The sequence below is a fragment of the Pholis gunnellus genome (genome assembly GCF_910591455.1).
Source record: "Pholis gunnellus genome assembly, chromosome: 8".
Classification (NCBI taxonomy): Eukaryota; Metazoa; Chordata; class Actinopteri; order Perciformes; family Pholidae; genus Pholis; species Pholis gunnellus.
In genome coordinates this window covers 10,758,248-10,775,493 of record NC_136534.1, presented here as the reverse complement: position 1 = coordinate 10,775,493, position 17,246 = coordinate 10,758,248, and the positions used below count along the sequence as shown (strand labels likewise).

General features: G+C 42.4%; 1 protein-coding gene across 1 annotated transcript; it reads left to right on the top strand.

Annotated features, from left to right (window-relative positions):
* Nucleotides 1-4,967: 4,967 nt before the first annotated feature.
* LOC306700153 (basic helix-loop-helix transcription factor scleraxis-like) lies at nt 4,968-15,393 on the top strand (the record flags this gene model as incomplete). The annotated part of the gene is made up of 3 exons (XM_079165079.1): nt 4,968-5,353; nt 5,593-5,809; nt 15,330-15,393. 3 exons carry the CDS (start codon nt 4,968-4,970, stop codon nt 15,366-15,368), a joined length of 642 nt encoding a protein of 213 aa, XP_079021205.1. The 3' UTR covers nt 15,369-15,393.
* Between the last annotated feature and the right edge of the window lie 1,853 nt (nt 15,394-17,246).

Here is a 17,246-nt window from a genome sequence, read left to right as displayed (position 1 = left end):
TTTAAATGCATGTGTAATGGAAAATGTATTTTCTAGTGCAGCTTCTGAAGATAATATCAGCTGGGGCAGATATTTAGTTCAACAAGGGCTGAAATGAAAAAGCCGACAGCATCCTCATCATCAACTTATGTATATCCCTCCTCATTGCAAGAAGAGTTATAGCCTGTGTCTGTATGGCTTCTCTCTCATGGTATACAATGTCTCAATTTGACATCGTAAATCTCGTCTCAGTTTGATGCCACTACAAGCTTTATATTAGTTTCTCTAATAACCCGTGACAACGAGTGCTCTCCATTTGAGGCACATTCAAGATGATTATGAAAAATCCAGAGTCTGTGTTGTAGACTTGGGTCAACAGTTTATGTAGTTTTATGTAAATGTCACCATTACTGTGTTGTAATGTAGCTTTTTCTTTTCATACAACATTCTTCTGGCAAACGCAACCATGTGCGATTCTGAAAAGACCCAATGTCTACATTATACCCAGTCAAATGTTTTCTGGCCTGCGGGCAACAATTCGGAGAGAAATGGATACTGTGTTAGACCAGCCACACACTCCAGGGAGATGCAAATCAGAGGAAGATCATGCTAATGCATGTAATGACGGACCACAGTGAGTGAAGCTGGTGGGGAAATACACCTCCGGAGTAAACTGGGAAGTCCCAAATATATGTACAGTCATTCTAAACACAGTATGACAGTCATTAATCAAGACATTTGGGTGTGGATTTACATGCTGTTGTTACTGTAAGTCAATATTTTAGGGAGGCCCATACCTGAATATGTATCATAGTAAATATCATATATGTTTTATCATCTCTAGACTTTCCTTAGATCTCAACAAAAGGTAGAGCAAAACAATTCAATTCAGCCGTGAATTTGTCTTTAAACTCTCTAGACATCATTAAAAGATGTGCTGGATGTTTTTTCTGAGTTATAATAATTTCAATTGAGTCAGTAAAAAATAACAATTTAAGTATTCTGACTGTTACACTTAGAAGCAGATCCAAAAGGGAATCGGAAACAAACCACATGTTGCCATTAGTTGTTGGAGTGTTGGCTCTCAAAAGAGTTTGTTTTCATTGGGGGGATTTTGTTCTTTTTGGTCAAATTTTTATATCCAAAACCAACATAACTCTTAACAGCATTGATACGGGCTGTTGAATCTGGGTCTCTAACTGAGGTGAAGCCCAGGTGTAGGAATCTGATCTACAGTAAAGGTCACTGCAGAGGACCTAGGGCACTAGTTGCATGCAGGCAGGGCTCTTTCAAGAGTGACATTATGTAATGTAGACCTGGTCTGCGTCTCAGATGTTCACAGTTGACAGCCAGGCAACTGTTTTCAAACACATTTGATATCCAGTGACAGGATGTATCCAATGAGAACATTGAGGACAGTGGAAAACTATTAAGGGAACTATAAAATGTAAAACTTTTGCTTCCATTGCATTCTTGGTGTGTGAGAGTTTTCCATCAGTTGTCATTTTCCATGGAAGGATATTTATTGAGAATTTGTAAGAAGTCCAGAATGACAGAGTGTAAACTAGACAGCGACTGCAAGACTTTAACCCACACAGAATCAGCAATATATACTGCAAGCAGCAATGCAGCACCAGCAAATGTTGCATAGTTTGATTGCAGCTTTGGGGGGGGGGGGGGGGGGGGGGCACTGACTGCCAAGTAGGGGTGGAGTAAAATATCGATAAAGCAAAGTATCGCTATATTTTGCATGGCAATATTGTATCGATACACGGACACCAAGTATTAATCTTTTATTATTTAAATGATTAAAACTGCAAATACAAATTAAACGTTGTGGTGACAAGCCTTTTTATTCAAGCCTTTTATTCAGTATTTATAGATGGTGACGAGCGTTGTCTTGTGGGTAAAGTCAGCGGGATTGGTAGGAGGTCGGTCAAAACAAAGATGGAGTGTTGGTCAGTCCGTCTGCTTGACTGACAAACCAAGTTACAACTTTAACCTATTATATAAAAGATATGTGGACAAACGGCATAATTTGAAATAGGAAAAAAGTGACACATTTAAATATATGGTATCGCAATACTCAGCATGTCACAAAATGTTTAAAATTGCAACAAGATTGTATTGTGACTTAAGTATCGTTATAATATCGTATCGCGGGCCTCTGGTGATTCCCACCCCTACTGGCAACCTCTAACGCTTTCTGGTTTTCTTGTTATATTAAGGAAAGAAATTCAGTGTTTCTCCATCCTGACTGCTCCAAGCAACCAGCTCTGGCCTCACTTCATACTGTGAATGCCACAGTCACTCCGACTGTGACTGAAGGGTAGAGATAGATACAGAGATGAAGGAAGGAGAGAGACATATGGACAGAAGAGGAGAAAAGAGAGAGAGAGAGAGTGATGAATGCTGACTGTAACATTGTGTAACTCTGACAGATTATTAATTGTGCTATTAGTTTTCAGCAGCAGCTTACCGTTGCCAATCTACACAAAAGAGGCATACCAGCAATGGCAGTTGGGTTTAGAGCTTTCAATAATGCACCACTGAGGATTGTAGACTTCATAGTTGAGTTTTACATAGGTTGTCAACCTTTTAACCGCTGCACAGTTGAAGCAGGAAACAGAATTTAAAGGTTAGCCAGTTCCTTGGAAATAAGAGTTAAGTTGCACAATCATGGCTAATAAAACCCCTTTAGACTTAAAGAAGGAAAATCAGATTAGAGTCTGATGAAGGCTGCATAAAAGCTTTAGTAAAATCTTAAGGGAGAACTTGATGTTCCAAACTGCTACAGCACCTCTTCGCCATCATACACATAGTTCATTTGTATGTGTAACTAGATATATGGATCTCTTTCATTCTATTCTGTCTTTCATTAGTTTTCTCCCACTCTTTTCTTCGTTCCTCCCTCTGTCTTTGCTCCCTTTGCTGTCTGTTCTCATTTTTTTCTTCTCTTTCAGAGGAAGACAGATTGTGAAGGGGAGTGTATGTGAGTAAAGTAGCAGCTCCCCTACTATAAACCCCTGAGCCTCCCCTTCATCACCGAAACACTCCACCCAAAAACTCTGAATCCCTTGAGGGCAAATTACATTCAGACCCTCCAGCTTGTAGAGATAAAAGGTTTCGACTGTGGCTGAATAAACCCAGTTCCCCGGCTTCAACCGTGAGCCCAGCCTGAACCGTGCGGTGCTGCGGCAGCTGGCTGCCCGCCTCCCAGCCTGCTGTCCGGGGACAAACACGACACCGACGGGGAGGCCGGGGGAAGAAAGGAAGACACGGGGAGAAAGGCAAACTCTTACTTCATCACTCCAGCTTCTCAGCTCCTTGCCGTCAAGACAGTTTAAGAAAACATCCGATCCTAAACCCAAGTCCCAGTCTTACCTCTCGCAGGTAGTCTGCTCTGTTACGGAAGTATGTTGACGACAAAATATTTGAGAGAGCACAAATCAAATCTCTTTGAGATTCAGATGATTTGATGATGATCATTATTATTAATGATAATAAGGTAATTATTCAGAATAGGCGTGTCCAAATCCGACATACTATATGAATATATTAGGCAAGGGTGAGAGGATCGGTTGGATCAACAGATTATGTGGACTTCAACTGTGAAAAGGACATGACCCTGTTGTCCAGATGTGGGTGTGTCCTGTTGCAGCTTGCTAATCAAAAATGGTCGGCAAGCGACCTCTTGTGATCCCAAGTGCTCGGAAGCTGCAAAAACAGCTGTAAAAAATCGAGAGACCTGCCTGAGAAACCGGTGCGTGCATGATCGGGATTGCACGCTGCAATTGGAGACTGAGTAGCGTTTTGTGTTCTCGCAAATCTTTGTCGATGGTATACGTCCATGCTCTGTCAGATAAGTCTAAAAAAAGGACTAGAAAGAAAAGTCACCCAGTGTGGACAAACAGGAAAATAGTTTTTTCTCTCTGCAGAATGGATCCAGAATCCTGAGTTGAGTTTGTGTCTTATGTATTCGCAGCAGCAATATGAGAAAACCCAAATCGATTTAGAATTAGTGTTGTCTCAGGCACTTGATTGTCTCCTGTCGGATGACAACATTGTATCTAGGTTTCTTTTCCATTTGAGGTCACCATCCACCAAACTAAATATGTTCACAATATTCTTATTGAAAGGAATATGTGTTTCAGAAGGGTCACACGAACGCATCTAGCACATGAGGGTCATGCACGTTCTGTTTTAGGGTGGATTTCCCCAGAAACAAATCAGCGTGCAGCCAAAACAAACTCCTGCTGATGGTTTGCCTCTTGCCTCCGGTCTCTCTGGCCTGCTTCTAGACAGCAGCCGAGGGACCCTCAGCGCTCAGAGGGAGGAGCGGAGGAGTCCTCCAGCCCTCCCACCGGCTATAAGACCAGGGGCAGACGGAAACACTCAGACAGCAGGCACACGTGGAGCAAAGAGGCAGAGAGAGAGAGAAGGACGTGGAGAGAGGCTGAGAGAGAGAGAGAGAGACCAATAGAGAGCAAGAGACAGTAAAACTGCTGCCACAGACTGGGAGTAGTTTCTGCTATTGGAATTGAAACAGACAAATATAGAAACAAAAGACCAAGAAAGAGGTTTAGAGAAGAAAAAGAGGACAAAATCAGCGTGCCATTTTAAATGTGGCTTTCTTGTAAAGGATTAAACAGAAAGAAGAACTGGCCTTTTGGAATGTGAAGTGTTTTTGTATGAACCAAGAGAGAAAAACACAGCTGCTCTGAGGTCAAGTTGCTCTTGACCACTGACTAAGGATCAACTGGTTGATCTTTTTTAAACCCAGCCTAACTCTGCATCATAAGGGCTCCATCTGACTCACCTGGCATCACTAAAAGAGAAGTTGGGGGTAAAGTAAACATTTCAAAGGGTTGGCGCCTTTAATCAGCAACACCAACAGAAAGTTTGCCAAGCGGCTTCCGATTAAACCTCGTCAAGTGGAAGTCTCACGAGGATCGACCAGTAGCTGACAGAGCGTCGTTACGCCGAAGATGACATTCGCCATGCTGCGCACGGCACCTCCCGCAGGCCGCTTCTTGTACGGCGACATCGCCCTCCTCTCCGAAGACGACGACGAGAACGGGAGCGAGGGTTCGGGCTCTGAGGAGCATGGCTCCTCCAACTTCCGCCTGTCCTCCTCGTCGCCATCTGCCTTTCACATCAAGATGAACAGGAAGAGGAAGCTGTGCGGTGCAGGAGGGTGCGCAGGGGTGGACGTAGGGGCCATGATGGGGATGCTCATCCCCCAGGGGTCTCCCCCCCACGGAGAGGTTCGCCAGAGGACCGCAGCCAACGCGCGGGAGAGAGATCGCACCAATTCTGTCAACACGGCATTCACAGCGCTGCGCACGCTCATCCCCACCGAGCCTGCAGACAGGTACTGAGTCAGGATGTTTTATCTGTGGCACATTCTTAAAGTATCAGAACTACACTTTTTCTATCATATAACCAAAATATGTATTTTCTGATGGATAGCATGCACCTTTAATCATAATTGAATTTATTTTGGGGCCAAAATCTTGTGACAGTGCTTGATTACTTACAAATTATTGGAGGCTTTTTAGATATTTTGTGTTGTAATTAACACCATAAATCTCCTTCTGGTTTCATGATTAGGAAGCTGTCGAAGATCGAGACTCTACGTTTGGCCAGCAGCTACATCAGTCACCTGGGGAACGTCCTGCTCCTGGGCGAGGGGCTTCATGACGGACAACCGTGCCACGCTCCCTCACCGCCGTTCTTCCATGTTAACTCCTCCCCCAACCGAGGATCTGACCAATCAGCTCAGCCAAAGCACATCTGTACTTTCTGCCTCAGCAACCAGAGGAAATTGGTGAGCAGAAATTATGAATCAGTGAGGAAGAAAAAAGGCCAAATCAAACAAAACAAAAATGCTATGTATGGTAAAACCTCCACCAAAACTGTGGTATAATTATTATTCAAAGAAAGATCAAGGAACATATATATACAGCTTTTGACACTCCAATTATAACTATCATACATTTCTTTAGTGTCTTTCAATTCCTGTAAACAGAGCACTTGAAATTATTTTTCCAGAATTAGAAAACAGAGAAAGCTGATCACACCATAGAGTGAAGCTTTTGGGGAAACTGTGCAGTGCTTTAGGGTCAACTTGGTGTTTAAAGCTGACCTGAGATCAGTGACTGTGCCTATAAACCTGATTGGCCCTGAGGGACATTAAAAGCAGAACCTCTTTTAAAGTCCTCCGTTGGGGTGAAGGACTGCGTATTATTGTTCTGTTGGGGGTTAGTTTTACTCGAGCAGGTGGCTTGAAAGTTCAAGGTGCTTTCTGAAACTCACTAGACATTTCAGTTAGTAGAGGTGAACTGAGAAGACGAGCATGACCAGTGCGTAAAACCTCCAACTGTGGTGTTTTTCTTTCTTTTTCTAAGAATAGGAATTTAAAGTTTGCAGCGAGTGAGATTTATGACCAGGAGCCCATGAAATCTATCCAAAACCATGTGTATAATTTCAAGAATGTATTGACGTCAGCTTGAATATGTGGAGGTTTTAATCATAACTGCTGCAGAACTGACCTGAGACGCAAAGATCGGTAATTTGTTCCACTGAATATGGACGTCACGAGACAAAACTGCATTTTCAGCATTTTGTTCTACTTAGCCATATGTTTGTAGACAGGCAAACAATTCAGGAATATAGTCACAAGAATAGTCACACTCATCATTTCAGTGTCAAAGATAGCATTTCAGATCACAGTTTTGTAGCAGTTGTCAAACTTTCTCCACACTTCCTCCACTGCAGCGCTGTCGGTCTGCGACTTAATAGAGATACAGAAAAAGGAGAACTCGATCCTGTGCGAAGTTCAACTCACATTTGATTGATTCAACACAGGAAATAGACATAATCAAAAACACTCTCGGCATAAGAAAGTCATCAGTCTGATGAGAAGTAACGGGGAATGAAGAATTTCTATCAGCTGACTGAAATCAAACGTGTACGAACACTCAGCTCAGACTTCAACAAACACCCCCGGTCTGTGCAGGAGATGATAGAGAGGTGACGTCCACTCAACCTCCCCCCTCTGACCAAGCCGCTGCCCATTTAGTAGGATTTATGGGTAAGGAGCTGACATCTGGCAGACTCCCCCGTTACCCCAGCAGTGTGTGAAAGCTAATACCCTCCTCAGTGTCTAAACCCAGAGACCCTTTAGCTGGGGGATAACCTGAGTCCCAGCAGTGTGTGTCTCGCCCTCCCTCCTGCCTCCCCTCTGAACCTTTGTGAGTGAAAGCCTATACGTCCTCAACGTCTGAAACGCAGACACCCTCGGCTGAGAGATAACTAGCCTCAAATTAGAGTTGCTCTCCATCTTTCCCTCTCTCTCTCTCTCCTCTGTCTCCTTTTCCTTTTGCTTCAGTTTGTCCTCCCTAAGTCCTCCATTTTCATCCTCTTCGTCCTTCTCATTGGGTTTCACTCAGCTCTCTCCATATCGATCAGCCGGGTGGAGGTCAGCGCTGTCAGTAGGAGCTGTGTAATACTATCTGCTGCTGTCAACTCGCTGCTGCAGACGCATGACTGACCTGTAAATGCATGCTGCGTAGAAAACGATTTGGAAACTTTCTCATGTCAAAACCTTCAACTGTGGACACTTTGACTAAGTTTATCTTTCTTGACCTAAGTCACACACGGTTTCCCATTAGCTCAGTAACCGCTGACTGATCTCTGGACTCTCACTGTTTTCATTTTCATTTCACTGATTAAGTGAACCCAGGTGAGAGTCATCATCTCTTGGTTATCCCTTGATTCATTCCTCTAAATAAGTGAGCCGACAGGCGGTGAGTTAGGGAAAGATTATGAAGTTTTAACTTCGATGTGGTTTCTGCAATAGGAGTGAAAAGATGTCACATGTACGTTCAGTAGAACTTTTATATGCCGCACCACATAAAATAATCCTCCCTGCTGGGTTCAGCTGACAAATATAGAGAGATTTAGTTCTTCAATTGGCTCAGTAAATTAATAAAACTGCTGTGCACCGTAGTTTTTAGCAAACATTGCTCAAACAGGTGTAAGGAGTGATTGGATGGGGACTGTTTTCTGCGGCGGATTAATACGCATTTGGTGCCCTATGCATTTACAGCAGCAGGACTGTGTTTGTGGGATTGACTCGAAATAAACTGCCCATGTCAACCCTAATGAAGGAACATGTCACCCAGTTTAGCGGTGTGGAGCTTTGATGTGTTCTCATAGTTTTTGGACAAGACCAAGTAACTAGTATATCAAATTTTTAATATACACACACACCCACACACACACACACACACAATACATATAATCAATTTGTTGCTGGTTTTGGTCTTATCACAGACAACAAGAAAAATAGAATATCACCACACGTATCGTTTAAGGAGAATCATAAGAGATCCGAGGCTCACCTGGCACATAAATGGTTAACTCTGATTGGAAGAACCTGAGAGAATTTCATTTTCCCTGGAAAAGTGACGATACAGTGTGTTTAAGTGGGCTAAAGGGCAGAACCAGTGCTGGTGATTACAGAGAGGAAACGATTGTGAAGGTAAAATGAGACTTTGTGTCCTGAGTGCTCCCATTGTATGTTTTTATGGTCATTGAGGTTCATCACAGCTGTCAGGTCCGCTTAGAGCAGCTGCTTCAATTATGCTTATTTCCAATGTGGGAGAGGGTGAAAGTGAGAAAAGTATACGCTCATTTCCTCTTATTATGTGTGTATACAGTATAACTGTTTCAAAACAAACAGTCCTGTTAGTAATGACTACTGCACAGAGAGGGCTACACTATTACAGATTACATATTCAGTGGAATACTAATGTGACTGTGTGAGTTTATGCACACGATTCAGAGAGAAAAATCTATTTTACACAGGTGAAGGAGATATGATTTATTCTGTATAGACTTTCCAGAAAACGATACGGGATTGAAAATTAAAACCTCCTCACTGCGATGTCCTGAGAAGTATATATCTTTGTGGCAAGAGATTTTTTAGCTAATTCAACGGCTATTTTATTGTGGTTTATTAAGCTTAAAGACAGGTTTTTTTTCTAACCCATAAATGAGTAAACACTTCATCCTTCAGTTTATCAGAGCAATTCAAAAATCACCAAAGTTTGAGAGACGTGGTTTTCTTTTTGAGAGCGACTCATTGTTTGTCTTGAGATGTTTAGAGCCAATTGGGGAACAGTGAAACGCTCCTCAGTGAGCCTAGAGCACGATAAATAGTTGTTTTTCTTGAGTCCCTTTGAATATCTTTATTGCTCAGCTTCAGTGCGGTGATCATAGTGCAAATCTATTCTTCGGCACTACTAGAAACTCTTTTTTTGAATTTTGTATTCCCCCTCACGTTGTCCGGCGTGGAGCCACACACTGTGGGACGTTTGCACTCGGTATCTTTTGATCAGAAGCCAAGCTACTCCTCTGGCGTACACATAAAAACTCCGGGGTGGAGCGCCGGCAGTTTGGCATGGTTAAACTGGAGCGCAGCCTTCACATACTAGTGTCTTTTGATAAGTGCCGTAAAAAACATGGGACGCTCGTGATGGCTACATCTGTAAATGAGATGTACGCGGCTGAGGACGGAGGGTCGAGGTGAGCAAAGGGCTGCTCAAATCCCCGCGCTGTCTGGTTGATTGATGCAGATATCCTGTGCTAGGCCTCTCTGCTTCTGCTGATCAGTGCAACTGTCAGGTGCCTGGATTTAACCTACGGCAGGAAACCTGCACGATTTCACTTTGTTTAGTGGCGTTGTATCTGCTAGAAGTCACCTTTAATGACCTTGAAATGCAGTTGAGCATCAGCGGCGCTATTTAAATACATATTTAATTTGTGCTATAGGCGACGGCAGCACGAGTATCAGTATATTGCTACTGAAGTATATTGACATGGTGTTTGTATATATACAAAACAAAAACAAAGCTTTTAGAAATATGTTGATCTGTCTGCTTTGTTGTCTTTAGGCCATAGCGCTTGAAGCATAATTACAGCTTCCTCCGCTGTCCGCAACTGTGGCTTATTTCTTTTGGCCCGGCACAGTGAGAGGGTCAATTCAAGTCGATGGCAAATGTAAACAGAAATGGCGATTCATCTGCCAGTAACAGCAATCAGCTGAACTCTTTCCTTTTCGAGCTGTGTATGAAAAGTCCAAACATTTTCCAATATTTAAAAATGTAAAGTCGCCCATTTGATGAATTAAAAGAGAATTTATACGTTTGGAAACAAAATAGAAATCTGGCAAAAATATTACTACTATTATAGTGTGGTTGCTGTAAAAAGGCCATTGTTCCTTTTTTTGATGGTTACAGTCAGTTGGGTTTTACAAGCATTTTAAGGCACGACCCTGATTCAACTCCAACATGAAGGAATCTCATTTATTTGGAATTTCTAGAAATGAAAAGGAATTGTGCAAATTTAGCGAAACGGCAAGCACAACAAATGATGAATACAGCTCTTAATATCTTAAACAGTTGTAATTTATATCTGAGCTGCAGTAAAACCTTTATATGTGATGATTTTTGTGGGTGGCTGGAAAGCTGGGCGTATGGAGAGACGGTGGCACTAAAACTGCACCATGCAATTGGAAAGTGACTTATCTGTACTTGTGTGGAAGTGTGGATGTGTGTGTGTGTCTGACTGTATGTGTGTGTGTGTGTGTGTGCGTGTGTGTGTGTGTATGAGTTTGTGTAGTTGAGAGAGAGGAGAGTCTGTATATATATATATATATATATATATATATATATATTTGTGGGATTGTTACTTTGAGTTGAATGTGAGTGACAGAGAGTGAGAGTTTTTACATACATACGTATACGTATAGTACGTATACTGCACACACACACACACACACACACACTGGCTGGCCCTCTGTGTCTGGAAGTCATTGGCAGTGCAGAGCGGAGCAACAAATGAGCTAATTGTTCTGTAAATGATTTATCCTCTGCTGAGGCCTGTTCAGCCAGTGTTTAATTCAGCTGCTGCTATTAGAAACACATTGACGTTGGGCTTTGATGGTGATGTTAAAGAAGCCTGGAAACCGCTCCCTGTGAAACGCCCTCGCTGCTTACACACACACACACACACACACACACACACTCACGCCCACACATATGACACATATACACACTCGCACACATGCATGACCACAGAAATACTCACACACTCAGACTTTTATCAAAAGCATTTCATACCTTGATTTTTTCAGCCAGACGGCAGTTCATTGCTTCTTTCTAGACACCCCCCCCCCCCCCCCCCCCCCCCCGAAAAAAAAAGATTACTCACTAAAGGAGCGCTGGATCACGACTGTGCTTTCAACACTTTCTAAACTAATGGTGTGCAGGAAGTTGTGGAAAGAGATGGAGAAGGAGAGAAAGGGAGGCAGATAAATAGCCAATGACTCAGCGGGATAATCAACCTCGCTATTTATCCACAGTTGTTTTTTTCACTGTGGTGAAACTACACTTTGCTTCTTTTATAGAGATCAAATGAACCGTGCACCTTAAGAAAGCCTAAATAGGACATGTGCAGGAGCGCGCTAATGACTGCGGTTTGTACAGTCGTTGGTTTATTAGTCTGTTTTCACTGGGAAAAAGCGTCACATCACTTGTGTGCATGAAGTAGACGTTTCGAGGTCAGAGATGAAAACTAAATTGCCGTCATTTACTGATAATGCTGGTGTTGACGTGGGGTTAATGTGTTGTGCCTCATGTGCGAGAGCTTTGCCTGTTTGTCTGTCGTTTCATGCTATGCTAACGAGGTGCATCGAAGGCAGCTAGTTTACTGCAGGCAGTTTTCAAATGTATTCTTCCCCACGTTCAGTGTGTGTGTGTGTGTGTGTGTGTGTGAGTGAGCGAGCCTGGCTTTGTGTATGGCTGTGTGCCGTCGTCATGCACAGACTCGTCGGTAATTTTCTAGCACAGATGGAAGCAGTTAAACCCTAATTTAACACCAACAGAAGAAGTCGTGTCAGATAACTAACAAAATCTATTAGCAAAACTATCATTCTGTTGTCATTGGGCCTCCAGGGAGAGGGCTGCTCACGGAGCAAATTAAAACAAAACTACAGAAATCTGAGCCAGGCAAAAGAGCTGAGCTAAAATAAATCTAAAACACAGAGAAAAGCAGAAATTGGCAGTTTAAACGGTGCAATTTCTTAAAACAATATCTCAAAAGCTAATGACGTATTGGCTGTTGCAGGGTGCTCATCTTAGCGCTGATGATAAAGTGCCGGCTGGTGCGTAATGTAGCAGAATGAAATCACCCGAGACTGGCCAGAAAGAAGTGGTGCTGGAGCCGTTATAACAGATCATTAAAATGTGGGAACAATTAGACGCATGTGTGGCCGGCTGGTGAGAATTACAACTGATTAGGCAATCTAAGATAAATCAAGTGTTTTTCAGAAGCCACCGGGATGCTTATTAGCAAACCACTATGAGCATGAAGTACATGTCTGATGCATCCAAGCCACATAATGGCACGACTGTGGCTCATTTGGTGTGTTAGTTAGCTTCATTTAAAAGTCTGATTATTGCATATTTCAGTGTGTTTCTATGTTCCTCTCATCGGGGATCATTCATGAGAGTAATAACAGCTTCTGTTAAACACTTGAGGGAACTGACGCATATTCACATATTTTCAGTCGATAAACTAAAGGGATATTACAGCTTTCATTTCACGGTTGAATACCAATCTCCTTATACGATTGTCGGGCCAGCACCCAAGAGGAATTATTTTTTCCAACCAGTCATCCCTCTCTTCACGCAGCCGAGAACTAAATTAGATGTTTGTATTTGACAGAACGGGTTGATGCAGGAAAAAGAGAGAGAGAGAGAGGGAGAGAGAGAGCATGGAAAATCCACAGTTATAGGTGAAGGCACAGCCGGGATTGAGTTTCGGGAAAAAAAATAAAGTTTGAATTTGCAGGGTTGATAAGACACGATGAAGAGAGTGTTTACTATCTTCATATTAAAGTTAAGACCTTGATAAAACAACAATATTGTTCCAGTGTGGTAATATCATCATATCGTATCTAAAGTAAACATCATCAGGTAATCATATTAGTGTCGGACAAATCACCCCCCTGGGAGGTCAGTGGTATGTCTATGTATGTGTGTGTGTGGGTGTTTGGAGAAAAAGAGAGCGCAGAGATGTCATCCGACCGTGCCATATTAGTCTTCAGGAGATTGTTTTGACTACCAGGCCAGCCTTACAGCCCCCCTCCTCCTGTTTTGACTGAACCAGTCCAACTCCAGCTGAACCGCCCACACCAGCTATACAGCTGTGCTTCCTCAACTATCGCTAAGCGCTCACATGGTAATTTGATGAAATTTGGTGAATCACCCAATTGTCATGCGTCGTCATTGAGTGAGATTATTTCATGGACCCACTGTCTCTAACCTGCCTCGAGTACTTTATTTTCCCCTGATAGATACCTCCAGTTTTCCACAGCGCCTTCCAGCAAACACCAGAGAGCACGGCTGCACTTGTTTCATCCAGTTGTTGGTTTTATATGTTTGTGCTAGTAGAAAGCACAGTGACAGCACTGCCACTGTGACGCCCAACTCATAGACGATTACATATGGTGTATATATGTGTGTTGGAAGACAACACTCCTCGCGTCATTAAGCCTCCAGACGTTACTCTGAAAGCCTAAATTCACCTTTTTTCCCCATCTGTGAATGATTGTTTGAGCTCTTTGTTAGTGACCATCGTTCATATTTCTTATACTGCATGGTGAGATAAATATGCAATCCTGTCCCCTAGAAATTACACTTATATACTACTTATTTGTTTTGTTGTGGTGTTTTGCGTGTAGTTAAGTTCAAGCAACAAAGTATTTTGTTTTGGCTTTTTCATTATTTAACCTAAAACCGAAACATAACTATAAAACTGTTGATTTATGCTTCAGCAAAAGCGTATATCGGAGGAAAACTAATCAAATACACTGTGATTGAATTACGTTACGTACGTTCAACATTTTGCAACTTGGTAGATATGTTGATAAAAACATAAAGTTACACAAAACAAAAGTCTTGTGGCTGCAATGAATTCTGGTGTGTTGAGTCAACTAAAAAAACAAAATTATGGTAATGGTTCATGTCTAGATGATCGCGCTCTAATCGTGATCCTCTGCTCCAGCTGGAGGAAGAATTGACAATAATAGTTCCCGTGACTCCTCACAATCCCCTCAATCAGTGGGAGGACGATTCCTGTCCAAATCCTATGATCTCACTCTCTCATTACCGCCTGATCCCCTTCCAAACACCTACCCACCTTTTGTTGATGTCAGTCAAACGGATTTTTCCAAACACCTACACCTTGTGCACGGTCTGAGAGGAAATGTGTAACAGGTGTGAGGCTGATGAGAGGAAGGCCAGGGGGGGGGGGGGGGGAGACCGAGAGGGTTAGCTGAGACGATATGAGAAGAGGAAAAGAAAAGTCAGCAGAGGACAGGAGTGCAAGAGAGGCTGACACACACTCTGGGGAAAATCTTTACCCGACACCTTTGTGCACTTTCACCACCATTTGAAATGAGTTTTCACTTTACAAAAAGAATATTCAACATATTTGTCCGTGGAAATCCACCACAAATTGGGTTACGACAGCCCGAGATCATTTTCCAGCTCCGAGTCAATCAAAACCCCGAAAAGTAATTAGTAAGAACGGGATGAAGTGTGTTTCGTATCACTCAACGGTGTGTACGTTAAAATCCCTTTGACTGCAGCTTGAGAAGCGAGTGGTAGATGGCCTGAGGAGCAGAGCAGAGGTTAGGTGAGGAGGGAAAATGTGATGTTATTTTCCTGGCCAGATAGAGAAAGGCTCCTCACCAGCCAGGAAATCAAGGCCTCTCTGTTCTGATACCGCAGATAAATGAGATCACACGAGGCTGTCATGCATCAGGCTGTTATAAAAGCAGCTACCACAATTAATGTACAGCATGCACGCTGTTGCGCAGAATGTGTCTGCAGTCGAGGTTAATTTACTTTATCAACCCGAGTAAAGTTCATATAAATAAACTGCGCCATTGATTGCAGTGAAATCGCATCTCTTTCCACAATATGCACTACTTTTTCCTGGAGTGCCATTTCATGAGACTATGAAGAGGCCGTCCCATACTTGTACTACTTTGCAGACGGATTCTGAGGAAACCAACAGACTATGATGAAATGGCTCAAACAAAGAAATGTGTAATTATTAGCATGTCATCGAAGCTGACCTATGTGCCACCAGCTGTTTACCCACATTTGCAGTCTTTATGCTAAGCTAAGCTAAGCTAAGCTGTGCTTTTCCTTTTAGATAGATTTTAGTGTTGAATCCTGAATAATGTAAGATGTTGTTTCTCTCTCTTGCAGAACAAAGACAGAGACAGGAAGACGGCCATCAGAAGTTAACAATGAGGACACAAACCACACGGATGAAATGCAATGATTTTACTGCAACTTGAAGACTTATCAGACTTGTGATGCATCTCAAAGACTTTTGAAGGACTTCTTTAGCACTTCCAGGACTTTTTAAGGAACTTAACCAAGCATTTCTTTTCTTTTTTTCTTACTTTTTATATTGCTTTATAGGAACGTTTTACTTTTTAGGGTGCTTTCAAATGTGTTGAAACACTTCTGAAAAGTCTAACAGTGCTTTTAAAAGGCTTATCAAGACCATGACAAACCTTTCAACAACATTTATAAGAGACTTTTTACTGTATTGTTCAAAGACTTTTTGTTCAGAGTCTGAGGAACGTATGGCACATGATCGAAACACAAAGCTTTTGATGAATACAAATTTGTCTTTCATAGGATCTGTGTGTCATTAATGTGTAAACTGAAATATAAATGTATATTTATGTGACATAACATTATATAATGAAACTATGTTATTTAACCGGCATTGACATCCATGAAAAATATTGTATAAAGGTGCAAAACATTGGCTATTGACACAATTTGTGGCATCCCAAAAAACATTAATGGTGTTGGTTATTTCTCACAATCATCTCTGAAAATGTCCGAATGCTGGAAAATATCACAAGATGACCAATAAATTGTTTGTATATCTGGGAGTAAATTTCATTTGTATGTTGGTGGTAATTTGAGCCTGGTGTCCTCTCAAATCCTCCCCAGTTCCAGCCAATAAACATTATAAACATTTTCCACTGAGAAACTATCCAAACAGTGGTTTCACTATACTGTTTTGCTGATACAGGCAGTTAGGGGAGAGATCATTCACAGCGAGCATAAGTGGAAGTTCCACAGTGACTACACCTGTAGCTCACATCAGCCGTACTGCTAGTTGTACTTCCGTCTCCCTCTCTGTCTGTTGTTCTCTCTCACACGCTCCCTCTCTCTCTTCCCGTCTTTTCTTTTGGGACACGGAGATCAGAGCAGTCAGAGAAAGACAGGTTTTGAAGATGAGATGGACAAGAGGGGTTAGAGGAGCAGAGGAAAGGCTATTCAGAAGAGAGGAAAAAAAACTTGAATTGAATCTGCAGGTATGGCTGTTTGGACATCTGCCCGTGTCCCCGCGCTGTCCTCTCTTTTACCTTTCCACATGCTCTTTCTGTCTTCTCTCCTCTCCTCCGCTGCTCTTCCTCTCTTTTCCCTGGAGTGCCACTGGCCAGAGTCTGGATGGTGATGGCTTTCCAGTGTGTTTAGCCATGCACCACTTACCCTCTCTTTACCTCGTTTTTCTTTTTATCTCTATCTATGCATCTGTCTAGCTATCCAATCTTTAGTCCCTTTTCTTGTCTTCTTCCCTTTTCTCACTACTTTTTCTTCTCTTTCCATCCCTCGCTCCCTCTTTCAGCATCTCTCTACTCTGTTTTTCTCCAAATTTGTCCACTGCCTTTATGGAAAATGATCAGAGCATTAGCAATGGGGAATGTTGCCCTTCCATTTTTTTTAAATTGTCACATTTCTTTGAATAGCTTCTCTCACCGTCTGCCTGCCATACACTTCTACCAGACCATAAGCTGTGATATTTTCATCTTCGAGGCCAGTGTGAGTTCCAGGGAAACCAAAGTTACCTGAGAATGTTGCACAGTTCGACTGATGTGGTAGTTTTCTTGGATTAAGAGAGTTGGAATCTAGTCTATACCCGGTCTACGGTGTCCTAGTTCATCATTTTAAAACCACATAACAGCAGTAGTCCTCCAGCCATTTTCCACCATTAGGTGAAATGTAAATGAGCCGTTCTTTTAATGGAGGCTGCACCGGCTTGGTGTTTCCAAATTATTTTTTAACAATTCTAGCAAGCTGTTTCTGCGACCGAGGTGC